Source organism: Alligator mississippiensis, chromosome 13 (assembly GCF_030867095.1).
Source record: "Alligator mississippiensis isolate rAllMis1 chromosome 13, rAllMis1, whole genome shotgun sequence".
Lineage (NCBI taxonomy): Eukaryota > Metazoa > Chordata > Crocodylia > Alligatoridae > Alligator > Alligator mississippiensis.
In genome coordinates, this window is record NC_081836.1 from 14,593,500 (window position 1) to 14,609,553 (window position 16,054).

Here is a 16,054-nt window from a genome sequence, read left to right on the forward strand (position 1 = left end):
GAGGCCGTGCTGTTTTATGTAAACTGATGGGAGAACCTTTAAATTGCAAAGAGGTTGATTCAGGTTTTTAGCAAAGGCTCTGACTCTTCCCCTCTATTTGTTCCTGGATTTATAGTGCAAGTGGAATTCCACAGGCATCGGCATTGGGTGGGCATCTGGACAGCACACAGATATCTGTGTGATTACACGGCCCCAGGATTGTATGCAAGAACAAAATTGGAGACATCTTGTGAAACACTTTTAAATTGACTTGGTTGAAAATGCTCATTGGGGGTTGTTATTTATTTCCATCCCAAAATCGGGAGTATTCTCAGACAAACAAAATCATCTAACAGATATTTTTCCCCCCATTTTCCAATCAATTCTATTTGAAAATATACTTGTTTTCTGAATTTGGGAAAATATCTAGGGCTGTTGCCTGGCAGGTGAATGTGTGAATTCCCTTCAGTGGGTTAATTTGGAGGGTTCTGTAACTGGTTTATATTATTGGAACAAGCAAAGCAATTTTCACTCACTCACCGCATCAAACCAGAATCATGATTGATGCTTCCTCCATAAGCCTGGGTAGAGAATGACTCTCTTGGCTTTTGTCCATCCTTATTAACCCAGCTGCTCCAGCACAGATATTGACATTGCCTATTATTCTCCTAAACTCAGAAATTTCATCTTCCTTAGTAACTCAAAGTTGCAAAAGCAGGACCTCAGACTTTTGTGCCACCACTTCTAGTTTACTTAGAACCTGTCTCTTAGAGATGCTTTTCCTTGTTTCTGTCTCTTCTGTAGTCTATGCATGTATTGTGGAATTTCACTTGTTTTTCTAGATGTGCATATCTCTGAGATCCTCCCTCACTGTTGTTTTGTGTCTTACTTGCCTTTACTCTGTCTGTTTGTGATTTCAGTGGACTTCTCTATGTCAAAAAAAGTCTACTTTTAGAAGCAGAGCATTTTTAGAAGCCTTGAAGGTACCCCCTCCTGTCTCAGGAAGGTGTAGTGAGCACCGCCAGACACCTGCATGCGTCTAACCAGTGACCTCATTAGCATTGGTGTTTCCTTATTAGCATTTTGAAAATATTCAACTCATAACATGGATTGTGACATCTTGGTCAGTTTTGTCGGGTCATCGATCAGCCAGAGAATCCTCCATTTACGAAGCAGATCCAGGATAAAGATCTTTCTCTTCCTTTTTATTCTCCTCTTTCCTGCTCACTTGTTAGCTTTTCTCTCATGTATGAAAAAAAGCCCCAAACACTTCCTTGAACCATACTAGAGCAGTGAACACTAATGTGTTTGTTATGTTTGGGGGAAAACCTCAGGTGCTGATTACTGTAGGTCTGCTTTGGAGAGAAAAATCTCCATTGCTGGTTGCAAAAGTTAGAACTGAAGCTGAAAGCAGATATTCTGGATCTTCTTCTAAATGGCTCTTGTTTTTACCCTTTTTAAAAACCAAATTTGTGCTGGATTTGGGTTCTTGAATCATGACTTTGATTCAAGCATTAATGGCTAGTCTACCAGAGATGCACCAGATAAGCTAGAATGATACCTGGGCCCCTTCACTGCACATCACCCATTTCATCAGTGGGATTATTTCTTTTGTTTTAATTGGGGTTACTTGTGTATGTGTGTGTGGGAGATTTTTCTGAATTTTGCAAGTATCTGATAGTGGGGTCTAGTTATCATTTTACAGTAGTAAATCTGTGCACTTGCCAACTTTCCTCAATTGGATTCTGCTAAGATGCTTCATATTTTGGCTGGTGCAGTATCTCCTACACATTGGTTACTAGCAGAGGTAGTAGCTCAGCCAAAAATGTTAACCCTAGCCTTGAATCTCCCCAGTTCAAATGACTCCGTGCTGCTCCTAGCATCATTTTGCATTGCCCTGACAGTCTATAGAGAGTTTAATAATATTAACAAACTGTCTCTACCCTGTAGCATTAGCACTGCCCTCATTAGGAATAATTGGGAAGAACTGGTCCCTGTCCTCTTTCCTGAACTCTCTCTAAATATTTCATAGGCAGGTTTCCTCCTCGTCATTATTTTTTTACATGCAAATGTGCTCACTCTTCTTATGTCCCAGAATGACCCAACACCCATACAATTTAAGAGACTTCCACTGGCTTCAGTGTGCTTTGGATCAGGACCATGATCAGGACCTGTAGGTTTTTGTGAGACTGCTTCAGAGGAATTCGGGCACTCCAGTGACACAAAAACAGCCTTATAACCCAGCCTACCTGGTTGGTACAGCTGCTGTAGCTGTGATGCAACAGCTGGAATTGCCTGAGCATACTGGAAAATCTGGCCCTATGTTCTGGGGAAGGAAAGCAAACCACTCTAAATTGGTCTTTTCTATGACTCCAGCTGGCAGTGGAGAAGTATGACCACATCTGTGACATCACAGGGTAAAGGAATCAAAGTGACTACAAGGTGCAAAGGCCCAGCTAGTGTCAGCACTGAAATGAGCAGTTGTGCCTGCTATTATAAATTTCAAGCATTGGCTTGTGAGCCTTCAAGAGAATATATTTACTCGCTCTTTATGCTCAAAATAGTGGAGGGAAGTCGCCCTGCTGCCAAAGGGGAGTCTGATCAAACTACAGACATGACAGAGAGACCCTTATGAATGGGGAATTGTCTCTTTGGTCTGTTTTAAGAAAGGTATGTGCAAGAGGCTCCAAGTGCAGAGCCAAAAGCCAAAGGACCCCTTCCTTATGCATCAGCTTCTTACCTAAAAAGTTGGCAAGTACACCTGGAATGTTAACAGGAATGCTGAGACTTTGCAAACTTCACTGAGATGTAAATCATCTGCCTGAGGGTGGGGAAAGTCACAAGCAGCAATTACCTGCATTTGATGCTTGGGCAAGCACTGAAATGTATGTATTATGGTCCTGACTGACTTTGCTTGTTTATGATGTGTTTTTCCAATTATGAAAACATATACGGGGGACATTGGATAACAGGGTTGTATAGTAGGAAATGATATAAACTGAATCCCATGGGTGGAGATGGGAGCAGTTCTGTCACCTGGGCCTGGATCTCTTTTCCATGTAAACAATTACTGTGGCACTCAGGACAGTCATCTTCCTACCACAACACAAAACCAAGTGTTTGACATGCATTTTAGATTTCCCTATGGTTACACAAGAAATGTAAAGATCAATTCGAATGACAAGGTTATTTTTTTTCTTGTATTTTTTTTCAACCTGGATGTCTCCTTTTACTTGAAGAAGCATTGCTGGGTAAAAACTGAAATCTCCCTTGTGTTCAGGGTGATTAAATTTAGAGTGATCTTAAAGCATAGATTTTAAATTGCCCCAACTTCTCTTGTGTTTATGGTGTGCCACTCACCATGGAGCCTTCTGCTCTGGATGCTGGCCATCTCGTGGTCTGTTGCTCCTATGCAAAGTGTGGGTGAGAGTTGCTGTCCCCAAGAGTGACAGGGGAGAATTCTGACCTGGTAGAATTTGACATCCTCCCTATGCAAACACATCATTTTGAAATGATTTTAAAAACCTACACAAATAAAAAGGGATATTAGTTTTTACAGTCAAATTTAGTTTCAGCCAGGCCTATAGCTACCAGGACCCTTTTTTAACTGACTGTAAAATATTTATATATATATATATATATATATATATATATATATATATATATATATATATAAATTGTACTTGCATTACAGTAGGACCTACAATCCCAAACCTAGATTGAGGTGATCTGCTCTACCTAATCTACCATTAGATGTAGAGCTGTACATACAAATATTGCTCATCTACATGGGGAGGTGAGTGCACAGTGAGCTGAATTTAATGTAACTGCTCTCCACTGACTCCCCATACAAATGCTCTTAACACATACCAGATGCAAGCTAGTTTTCTCCTTGAATCAGTTAACTACACAGAGACACTTTAGTAGCTCAGTGCCATTGTGTGCCCTGTCACTGACTGCAAAGTGGTATGGCAGTCTCTTCTGACTTTGTACCTCTCTTGGTGACAGCTGGCATAAGGGGAATAGAGTAGAGCCATAGGCCAGGGAAGTGTGACCCAGGATGAAGGTGAAAGGAAAGAGATGTGAGATGCTTTTGCCAGAACAAAATCTGTGCTGTCTTCACAGAGGTAGGTAAGGGCTTTGCCTGAAGTACTAGGGGTTGGGGGGAAGCTTTAATGTACTGGCCAAGGTACTGCTAACTTCCAAACCTGCAGTAGAGTTTATAGACTTTGAAGCTGATGTGTGCAGCCCTGAGGGTGCCTATACACATGCAGCAAAGCTGCTCTGACATATTGTAATTACAGCACGTCAGAGCAGACTCGGTTAATTGAGTCTGCTGGAGTGTGGTAATTACCGCGCTCAGGCAAACTCCAGCATCATGTATATCAACATCCACACGCTGAAAAATGGCAGCAGGGCTGCTTTAACTGATGCTCATTCAACAAGCTTTAGATACAGTGCTCCTGCCACCATTTTTCAGTGCGGGGATGCTGATATACACATGAAGCTCCAGGCACTTTAATTAGAGTGGCTCTTGGAAATGCTCTAATTAAAGCACCCCCTGCCACTCCCAGAGCATGTGTATAAACACCCTGAGAGACTCTTTTTGCAGGCTCTTAGCCTCCTCCTCCTATTCCATAACAGAACTAGCTACAGATGCACGGTCTGACTGCAAGACAAAGCAATGAAGAGTCTGAATAAATGAGATACATAAAACACTACAATGAAAGAACTGAAGCTGTTGGACACACAGTCTCCTCCCAACCCTTCAGAGTCTTTGCATTCAGGACTCAGGGAGGTGTTAAAGGCATACAGCCATGTAACATGGAAAGGCTCTAACTAGAGAGTGCATCACTTCAAAGAACAGGTTTCTTAACTAAGGTCCTGATCCACCTCCCACTGGAATCACTGGAAAAACTCTTGTAGATTTAAATAGCAGCTGGATCAGACCCTAATAGCATAATTATCAATCCCTTAGGAAGTTGTCGGCAGCATTATCAATGTTGTGTTACTGCCAGATTGAGTGCTGTCACTGTGGGGCTTCAGAATCTGTTTTACCAACCAGAGACATTCAAAGTTTCTGTAATGTCTTTTAAAGTGTAAATTTGGCGTAACTAACCAGTATTTTCAATGAGGGTTTTTTTAAACATCAGCACTCCCCCTTCCGGGTTTATTTAAATAGTCCATTTGTGTTTGTTTTTTTAAGAAGTCTTATTTTTTTAAAGGAGAGAACTAACTTTACAACAAATCTGTAAGTCTCCAATTAGCCCTGGATTCCAGTGGTGAGTTGATTTTTCCTCCTGCCCCTGGTTTCTGCTCTGCATCATTAGAGTGAGCCTATTGGGAATGAATCACTTAAATTTTGGATCACATTAGATAATAAACCCTCTGTCTTACACAGCAGTGAAGATACCAAAGCAATTACTAATACTGAAAAAAACTGAAATTCCTCTTTGGGAGTCCTAAGCCTGTAAGATTTTGAGTTTTTTGAGTACCTTAGCCATCTTTTCTTGCAGTGAGTATTGGAGCATTCTGGATCTTCCAGAATGAGGCCCTTATTTAGTGATTTTTTTTTTCCTATTTAAAAACAAAAAATCTAACCCCTGTAGCTTTCCCTATAAGTAGATATTTAGGATCAACACAAGGTTAAGGCTAGAGTAAGAACATGAATCATTAATATAAGAATAAAACTGTTTGGAAAATTCAGCTTTAAAAATGCCAGCAGAAAACAGCTGTGACATTTTGCATGGAAATATTTGGAGTTTTTTCATTTTTTTATCCCCTCCCCTTTTTCCAGCTAGCTTTGACACTGGGTGGTGGCAATCTGATAGGATGCCAGATGTGTGTGCGTGAGTGTGTATGTGTATGTATGTGTGCGTGTGTGGTTGTTTTCTTTGCACTTCACTGCACCTTGAGTTTTGCATACCAGTGAAGAGACATGCATCTTCTATTATGGGGGCTTCTTTTATTTTCCAGGTCAAGCAAGCTCTGGGCTTAAAAGGCCTATTTCTCAGAAATCCAAAGCAGGCCTCTCTAGACAGTCATGCTGCTGGTCAGCTCCATCGCAAACACTCCTTTAGCAGTCACATCTTACGTCGGACAGCCAGCGCACCCACCAAGAGCCAGAAGAAGAACAAGAAGGGCTTTCCTGAGATTGCTATCGATACCAAAGACAACAGCTCTGAAGGGGCCAGTGAAGACCGTGAACTGGAAGACTCCTCACAGCCTCGCTTTGAGCAAGAGCCGGAAAGCACTTCTCCATTCCCGGCTCCCAGGGATGGTGCCAATGGGGAAGTACATGGCAAGGGGTTGAAAGGTAAGGCCCATAGTTCTGGTAAAGGTAAAAGTCAAACTCATGCTCATGGGGGTGCAACTTTCAGTGAGCCCATCAGGAGGTCCAACAGGGTTCGTCTTCAGGAGCACCAGAGCGAGAAACAGAGCGTCTTTGCACGCTGTGCCATCAACGGCTCGGGTAGGATCGGAATGGCAACCAACTGCATGAAATGCATGATTGGTTCCAGTGAGAGCCCTGATCTAGAATGCAAGTGGAGTGACCATACTACCAGGCCTATCACTAAAGATATGCTGCACCATGATCAGTATAGCAGTATAACAGGAGACGAGAGATTAGAACTAAAATATTGGGGTATACAAGACCAACCCAGGCCTCAGTCAGATTTGCAGACTTTCAGCGGCCCTGGAACTGCCGATGATCTACCGAGGAGCACTCAGTCCTTTGTGACCCCAGGGAAGAAAAATGGTGAATCCAAATGTTTTGGGGTAAAAGCTCATCCCCGGCAGAGATGGCAATGCCAGTCTGGTGGCAAGTATGGAAGCACTGTCAACTTGGTCACAGCCAGCAATGGCTCCATATCCTCCAACTCCAGCAGTCTAGAGAGCCTTGGAAGTCCCGAATTCCCCAAGCGCTGCTCTGAGAATTCCCGAAGGCAAGTGGGCACCCTGCAGAGGGAAATGAATGCCTTGTTCGTTCAAAAATTGGAGGAGATTCGAAGTAAATCCCCTATATTCTTTACTGGTAAGACCAGACTTTGTTCACCCCGTCCACCTTAACTCATCTCATTACCTCAGCTTACCCATAGCACTGCCCATAGTAGTGCCTCCATTTTGTTTTGCTATAGTCATTCATTTTTTTTAGTGAAAGAAAAACATTTCTGCATAAATGTTTCTATATTTTCTAGCTGTGCCTGCTATAGACTAGTCCTTTGTGTCCTTAGCATACCACTTCCAGTAGCAAAGCCACCTGTGGATGTGGATTGTTTGTTGTATTCATGAATGCAGTATGATACTAAGTAAATTTTCAGACCCCAACCAGAGCATTGTATAGAGCTTGAATAGGGAAAATAAGATTGTTACCTATGTTGCCTGTTCTTATTGTTAGTATTTGTATGGCAGTAGACTGCACAGGCTGCAGAAGGATTGGAGTGCAACCATGCACTAACTGCAGTGATGATACTCCACACCTCAATGCACTTGTCTCTATTTTCTGTGTCACCTACTTGTTTCTGGGCTCAGTCAAGCAATTGTTTGATGAAATTCTGTAACATGGGTTATATGGAAGGTCAGACTTGATCAATGGGATGGTCTCTTCTGGCCTTAAAATATATAAACCTGTGAGTCCCTGTATGGATAGGCTTAATGGTAAGCTTATGATTTCAGTGCAGTTTGCTCACAGATTTAAAATGAAACTTGGTTCATGTGCATGTATATGTGGCTGCACTTTTATACTTATTTTAGGGGCTGGGATTTGCTTGCATTCTCTCCAGAGGCACCAACAAGGCTAGAAACAGTCATTTTTTAAATGTCTTGACAGTCTCACTGATCTGTTTGGATTCTTGATCTCAGAGGGGAAGGTATACATTTTAGTAAGAAACCTGACTTTGGGTTGGATTGGGGGTTTTTCAGCATATTTACCAAGTACTGCTAGATTCTATCAAATCAAATGGGAGGGAGTGGGGGAGAGGAGTTGATAAAAATGCAGACTTTGTTTAAATTATTCCATTGTTTCACTTCAGAGTTATACAGCTGGGCTTTTTAAAGCAGCCCAAGAGAGATAGGACTCTGCAGTACAATTCTGAAAACCAGTTAGATGCTTTTGAAAATGTTGCCCCCAACTCTCATTCACCTTCCTTGAGAATTGGGTGCCTCATGGCTTCAGTCTCCATTGAAAGCTGCCAGCAAAAATATAAATCTAGTATTCTAGATGTGGACCCAATTTACCCATGGAGATTAGGGGTGTTACTGGCCACAAGTTTGTTTTTCACTTTTGTACCCATGATGTGCTCTGAACATCTGGATAATTGATCAGCAGCTCCCATGACTTGGGTTTAAACCACAACTGCAGAGCCCTGTGTCTAGATCCTTGGCGTTAGGCTTTTCAAAAGCTCCAAGAGATGCGACATATGGAACTGTTTCCCATAGCTTGTGCCAGCTCCCACACCAGCCGCCTAAGTCGCTAAAGAAATATTATGATACGCTCAGAATTTGATTAAATCCATCTGACTTCTCAAGCGTGGAATCTGCAAAATTCTAAAATGGCAAGAAAGCCATTTGAGCTGGGTGATGATGACCTAGTGACAAATGCTGGGTTTACATAAACTGCAGTCATTCTCCATCCGCTTCCTCCTACAGTGCACTTTGCTAAGACACGAAGGAAGCCAATAATGTTTGGCTAATATAATTGCTCTTCAAAATTGTCATACTGAGGAAAGGTGCCAGAAAGATGAGAGAGCCTTTATTTTAGTCCTAAATAAGCAAAGAACTTGAAATAGCGATGCAAGCTTCCGCTACTTTGCCCTGCTAATATGTTTTAATATTAAAGGTGCAGTGTCAGTGAGAAAGGGTACAGATCGTTCTCCACGGCACATTCAGCCCTGGACACATGCCCACGTTGGTATTGATAAGTACCATTGGATCTGTAAGTGGCAGGCTTTGCCTTGTGGATGTTTTCCTTGTAGAATCTGGATGGAGACATTTTCCCTTACATTTCCAACTCATGGGCAGCGAGGGTCCCTTCGTGCCCTAAGGCATCCTGAAAATCTAAGAAATGGACACCTGATTCATAGATTCATAGATTGTAGAGTCGGAAGGGACCACAAGCGATCATCGTGTCCGACCCCCTGCCCCTGGCAGGAAAGAGGATGGGACTGTATGGATGGGACTGTCACCCACATTTTCCAGTTGGATTGCTAGGGGTATGACAGAGGGTCTTACTTGAGCCACTCTAGGTTTGGGGTAAATGCTGGAACACTGATGTCAGTGGAAATTTTGCTGTTGATTTTAGTGGAAGTAGGATTGAAGCTTTAAGACCAGTATTTACTGAGCAAGAAAACGGTTGGAGCAAGAGGAAATTAAACTCTCTTTTGAATGCTGAACAGCTGATACAGGCACCAGCAAAACTGACTGTTAGCTGAGGTAGGCTAAGTTTTTTGTTTCCATGTACCTAGGCTACCAGACCAGTCCTAGGATTGATTCCTTTCACCCATGCTTTGTGCCCAGAAATGGGATAATTCAGGTGAATGTGAAAAATGCAGAATAAAACACGAGCCTGCCTCCAAGGCTGGCAGCAATTTCTGTGCTTCATACTGACTTATGTTGCTGTGTGTGGGCCCTGTTTCTATGATTTGCCTTTTGTCTCAGTGTCTGTGTGAGCAGTACAGTTTCATGCTGCAGTAATGTCACATATGTCCTGGAGATAACTAGTGTCTGCTGCAAAACTCATTTGTGCCCAATTCATGCTGCTGCTTTTTGAACAGTTTCAAAATGGCAAGAGTAAGGTGACAGTTGTAGGGATTTTCCGACTCATGTTTCACTGCCAGGATTTCCCCAAACAATTACTAATTTTATTTTCGCTTTCCCACTTCCTTTACACCAAAAGCCATTGGTTTGAGTCCTTTTTATGCAGTCTGCTGTGTGCTCTGGTTGGGTGAAAATTCTTAGCATCCTACAAAAGAAAATGTTAATATTTTTGTCTGCTTCCCTCCCCTTCCACTAAGTTATCCTTTTATCTGCTCCTGCCTTCCCTAAATTAACTGGATTTTTCCTCTGTTCTGTCCTATTATTTCACATGCACACTCTGTCTCTGTAGTTAAGAACTGAAAGGACAAGAAAGTTAAAGGTAATTGTCTACTGAATGTTGCTGTTTCAAGCACTATGTTTGCCTGTGTTCCCTTTTTGTTTCCTGGCATCTTGTAATTTCCCTCTTGCCTGTAATCCTGAGATTGTTGCCTGGACTCTTTGTGCTGCTTTGCTAGCTCTCAAGCATGTTTACACTGTGGTCTGGGGTCAGTTTTTTTGGCATGATTGTTTTGTATCCTAGGATATACAATATAAAGACTGCAACCCAAGCATCTGTCTGTTCAGACAACTGGCTCTTGCCATGCCTATTCAAGAGTGTACTGTCAACCTTGTTTTCATGAAGCATGCATGTGTATGTGATATTTAAAAAATAAATGACACATTTGTTTGGCAAACTAATGTTATACTGGTGAGAGTTAAAAAATGGGTACATTGACTGAAATGTTAAAAAAAAAAAAAATCATTTCACTTTTATTCTCCGCAGCTTTACCTGTACGACCTCTCTTGAGTGAAATACTGCTGATGCAGGTCACATCAGCTGGTCAAGCAGTGATCTTCCAATTTTGTTTCAGGCTGGCTTTTCTCAGTTTAGAATGATAAAACTATTCAGATGTTCCATGTAGATGGCATTTAGAGGTCTGGGTTTGGAGAATGTGTAGGCATCACTAAAAAGGCAGGCACGAATTGCTCTTCTTTGAATATAAAATATGACTGTGAAATAATATGCTACAAAGACATGAGTGCTAAGATTGTCAAAGGTGACAAAGAATTTGGAGTGACTCAAATAGTGTGCTCAGTACACTGTGAAAATCCTGGCTATCATTTCCAATAAAAAGCTATTTTCATAGCAAAAAGATAGCATAAAAGATACTCTACAACTCTAAGTGAATGACCATTGTTGATATCTGATTAACTCTAGTCTCACTATATATTTTTCTTCTCTCCATCCCTTCCCCCTAGATGTCCGCCAATTCTCAATGCAGAGGTCTGTCACCTCCTTATGCAGCTTAGAAACTATTACCGAAGAGCCCATCATTGCCAATGAAAACCAACATGCCGGTTCTTGTTTCCCTCTACCTGTTATGCCCCCCAGCGATTCTGAAGAAGAGTCTGTGTCTGATCATTCTGCTGAATCTAGATCAGAAGAAGATGGCCCATCAGACCTGCCTGAGAGAGCTCTTCTTGCTAAAGGACCAAGAGTGGGCTTGACTGCAGAAGATCAAGTGCTCATAATCCCAGGAGCAGTTGTCACAAACATGTTGGTCCAGGTAGATGAAAGGATATATACAGAAGAACACTTTAGAGATGGTGATAGTTGGAAACGGACATACAGTCGTGCTGAAGATCAGTCTCGTTTGGCAGCAAATCCTCAACAAACCTGGGGGGTCTTTGCACCAAGTGATGCTTCAGCCCATTCTGCTGAGCACTGCCAGGAACAAGAAGACCACATAGATCGATCGCTTACAGGTGTGCACAGCATTGCCAGATCCATGAGCCAGGAGGGTGGTGCCACAGCCATCTCACCACAACCATGCAACTTGAATAATAACACACAGCTGACTTTGCCTCCAGATGCTTTCCAGAAACCCCAGCCTGCCCAGGATCTGGCTGCTCCTGTTTCTCAAACAGGCTGTCATATGTTAATAAAGAGATCAAAGAGTGAAGGGCACAAGATTTCAGACCACTCAGCCTTAATGAAAAATCCCAGTAGCCTGTCCCCAGCGGCAGAAATATACTTTGATGCCACCATAAATGACCAGATCTGGAGCAAGTTAGATTCCAGCAATCATAGGGACAGCATGTCTTCCTCCTCCAGCATGTCCTCCAATGACACTGTGATAGATCTTTCTCTCCCTAACCTAGCTCGCAAAAGCCTCCCAGATCTAGGTACCCAGCATGAAAACTTTGAGCCCATTGCTGTGAGAAAAGGTATGCGTCCACGGTCTGCTACAACTTCCAGTAGTGAAATGCCAATGGTGACCAAGAGCAAATCCAATCCTAATCTGCGGTCTGGTCAACTCCCGGTGGATGAGATATGCCCTCGGCCTTTGGCCAGGGGTCCTCAAGGCACATTGTCATCTATTCCTAGGAGGCATACTTGGAACAGGCTCTACATGGAAAGTCTGAAGCAAGCCTCTCTCAAGTCCAAAGACCAGGACAGAGTTGGAACTAGCCAAGCAAAATCCAAGAGCCTTGGAGATCTCACCTCTGATGATATTGCATGCACTTTTGAAAGCAAGTACCGAAGTATCAGCAGGAGCTTTGTCACTAGATCAATGCGGGAGCAGCGCCGCTCCTCAGGCTTGAGGCCTTCAGCCAAGCCCCAGGATGAGCTGACTGAGCAGCTGAAGAAGTTGATGGCCTTTCAACAGGAAAATGACATCACCTCCCCGATCTGTCTTGAGCCCATTGAATCAGAGGAGGAAGAGGAAGGTCTGGGACTCCTCCGCAGGTCATCCTCTCGCAGCCAGAGCAGGGTGCGGTACATCGCCAACCGGGCCAAGCAAGCTCAGGAGAGGCAGCGGCTGCAAAGCCTGAGCCAGGTCAGCAACAGTCCCATTGAGGAGAGGGGAAACCCAGAGGGAGCCTGCTGCATTGCAAAAGGGGTTTGTACGGACACCACTTCTCCCAGTCTGTTTACATCCCAACCCAAGAACCAAACTGATTTTAACAGTGACACTGAGGTCTTCTTTATGCTGAAACTCTAATGTTGGGAAGTGCTGAACAAAGTTGATGTTTACATTCCTGCCCAAGCAGAACACAGTAAACCAAGAGGCATGAAATGCCCTAACACGGGAGGATTCCTCACCCCTATGGAGGTAAAGGAACTGAAGAGATTGGATGGAATGGAATGGGCAGTGACTCGAGTGAATAGCACACAAATTATTGGACATAAAAATTCAAGGAACCATATTACTTTGGAAGCTTGCACATATAGCTACAATTTTAAGGGCCTGAATTTGGGGGGAGGGGGATGTATTTTATTTTATTTTAAATGTTATTAAGCCTCCAATCTGATCTCCTTTATGTGACACCCAGTATGCACCTGTGGCCACATCTACATGTGCGCTTAACTTCAGAGTAGACTAATTAGCTGAGCAGTAAAGCATCACCATCTACACGTACGATGGTATTAGGCCACAGTAAACTAATTAATGCTGCTGTAAGATGTTACTATCAAGAACGGTACAGTCAAAGACACTACTGTCTTACAGCGGGATAATTAACTGCAATAAACGCATGTGTAGATGCTGACTGCCAGTGTAAATTGTGCCCAGCCAGCCCAGCCAGCAGTGGGTCAGACTCCTGCCTGCCACCGAGCCACACAGATATGCCCTTTCAGCACTCTTGTGCCCCAGCCAGCCCCTCCACCTCCCAGGGCTGACTTCCTGTAGCCCTGGCCCTGGCATAAACTGCTCCACCCCGGCTCAGATTGATGCTGTCCCGGGCACACATGTAGATGCTATGCCTTGGAGTAGTTTACTCAGTGCTCAAGCTGCTCAGGAGTTGATTGCTTCAAATTAATTGCACATGTAGATGCACCCAGTGTGTGCAAGTCACTTCGTTTCACACGTGTCCCTAATTATTTCTTCCTACAAGGGAAACATCTAGGTGATGCTAATGGTATCCACAGATACTTGCTCTTGCAAACGGCAGGTCTGCAAAGGAGGCCTGGCTTTAAAACCTAGTCTCTGATGTGTTTTAAAGTTTTGAAGAGACTGAGGCTTCTGGGGGCGTCTTCTGTACCAGATAGTCTGTGCAGTTGTTTTCTGCATTAAGAATATAGCCAATGAAGCACACCCCATCCATGCCGAACTTGTTCGTTCCAGCAAAAGTCCATATTGCCTCGTTCTTTGTTGCGAAGAATAAAGGTCTCACTCTGTTCAGAAACAGTACTTCTTAACCCATCTATCTATATATGTGAACTGAGACCATTCCTTGTTTCAGAATCTAACATGGGGAGGGAGCTAGCAAATCAGGCAGGAAATATCACTTATTGACTTTGTTCGGCTCAGAAAAGGCTAAATGAATGCTACTCTTTCCTTGAAAAGAGAGCTGCCCCTTTTACATGGTATTTTAACAATGCTGCTGTACATAGCACCTTTGGGATGAATTATACAATTTCTGTTTTGCACTGCCATGCAAGATTTTCAATGATATGTTTTAAAAAGATATATTTAAATTTTTAGAAGAATACATTTAGAATTAAATACCAACCTAAACAAAAACGTTTTTCATTTTTTTACCTTTTTATTTTTAGTTTTTATTTCAGGATTATCATGTCATTTATTATAGATGAACATTTTATTGGTGCGGGAAGAGAATGTTTAATGAGATAAGTTTTAAAAGAGGGCAGAAGTTTTAATTTTATTTTCAGCCTGTCTAGAGTTCTTTATTGGAGGCATTCTGTTTTTTGTTTGTAATGGTTCTTCTCTGTGTATTGCAAAATTTTAAAATCTGTTTGTAAAACCATCTGACACTACTCAAATAAAAGTATTTAACCTTTCACCTTCTGCTTCTGGACTACTTAGCTGCAATTAAAAAGGAGAAAGTTTCTGGGTTTTGTAGACTTCCTAGAAACTTGTGTTATGGAAACAGGGATCATTCTCCTATTTTTCACTTCCTCAGCAGATGATTTCTAAGATCATAGGAAGGCCATCTAATCCAGTGGTTCTCAACCTTCTTTGTACCAGGACCCATTTGTAAACATCGATGGCTAGTCTGGACCCAGTGCCCCTCATTCCTGCCCCAGGCCCCAGGCCCCCCCAGTGTGTGGGGGTGCCCCAAGCAGCCCCTTGCAGGCTGGAATTCTGCCAGGGGAAAAGCCATGGTTTCCGAATTTTTCTCCTTTAGAGGAGAATCCATTTTTAAAGTTTGTTGATCCTTTCATATATTATTGTGACCCACTTTTGGTTCATGACCCATAGGTTGAGAAATGCTAATTCTAATCCAGCCCCACGCTCATCCCAGACTAAACCATCTCAGCCAAGTGTCTTGAAAATCCCAGGGGGAGAGATTGCATAGCCTCACTGGGTCTCCTGTTCCAGTGCTTGACCACCCTCATCGTCAGAAAGTTCTTCCTGACTTTGAAGCTTAATTGTGCCCTGTCTCGGAGGTGGTTCCCATTTCCAATCCCATTTAAATGACATACTGCACTTCTACTGAAACATGGCGGACCAGTGTTGGTGAGCGGTGTCCTGATGTCACACAGTAGCTTACATGACAGTGATTTTGAGGGAGCTCCCGGTGATGGGTGGGCTGTGATGGCTTTAGCATAAAATTCTAAATGGGACTCTAAATTGCTACTCTGTAAAAGCCTGGGACCAGGGCCTAATCCAGTGCCCATTGAAGTCAGTGACCTTAGGTTTGTTCCTGTATGTCACCAAGTTGGGGAATGGGCTACTAGCATACGGTCCTGGACACCAGAACAGCTGTAGTCACATGTTTTGTTCATTGGTAGAAGCCTCTCTATTAACCTCTCAGCAGAAGGTGTATATGTTGGATGGAACAGGAACATTTTGACTATTTTCTTGGTTAGGTAGGGTCTCAGTGCTCGCCAAGCTGCTTATGGCTAAGGAGAGCTCAGGGGCTTTCTCAGATGGAGCTTTTAAAATGAAATCCAGTATTTTTTCTTTCTGGTCTAAAAAAGAGATTAAATCACTACCCTCTCCCGCTGAACTCTTAGCACTGCAGGTGGCAATCTGGAGAAGAGGTTCTCTGGGTTTGGGGGCACCAGGACTGGTAGCATGCTGATGTGACCTTACAGTTCCTTTACTGTTTCTGAAGGACAGTATAGCTCAGCAAGGCAGATTGCACGATCTGCCAGAACTCGTCCTACACTGTCACCGACACAAAGCTACTTTCATTAACATTCACAAGACACCAAGTTGGGCAGTAACATTATTTATCGTCGGGCTGAAAAGCTGAAATGTTTTTAATGCATAAAACTAGAAACCAATACAGCTTGTCAGCTTAGGAA

General features: G+C 42.9%; 1 protein-coding gene across 1 annotated transcript in view; it reads left to right on the forward strand.

Moving 5' to 3' along the window:
* The window catches only part of PLCH2 (phospholipase C eta 2), a 373,398-nt gene extending 358,815 nt beyond the window's left edge, over window positions 1-14,583 (forward strand). The window contains exons 24-25 of the mRNA XM_059716700.1: window positions 5,956-6,295; window positions 11,035-14,583. Coding sequence (XP_059572683.1) covers window positions 5,956-6,295; window positions 11,035-12,782 — 2,088 coding nt within the window. The 3' untranslated portion in view covers window positions 12,783-14,583. The remainder of the gene's footprint in view (window positions 1-5,955; window positions 6,296-11,034) is intronic.
* Window positions 14,584-16,054: the final 1,471 nt, after the last annotated feature.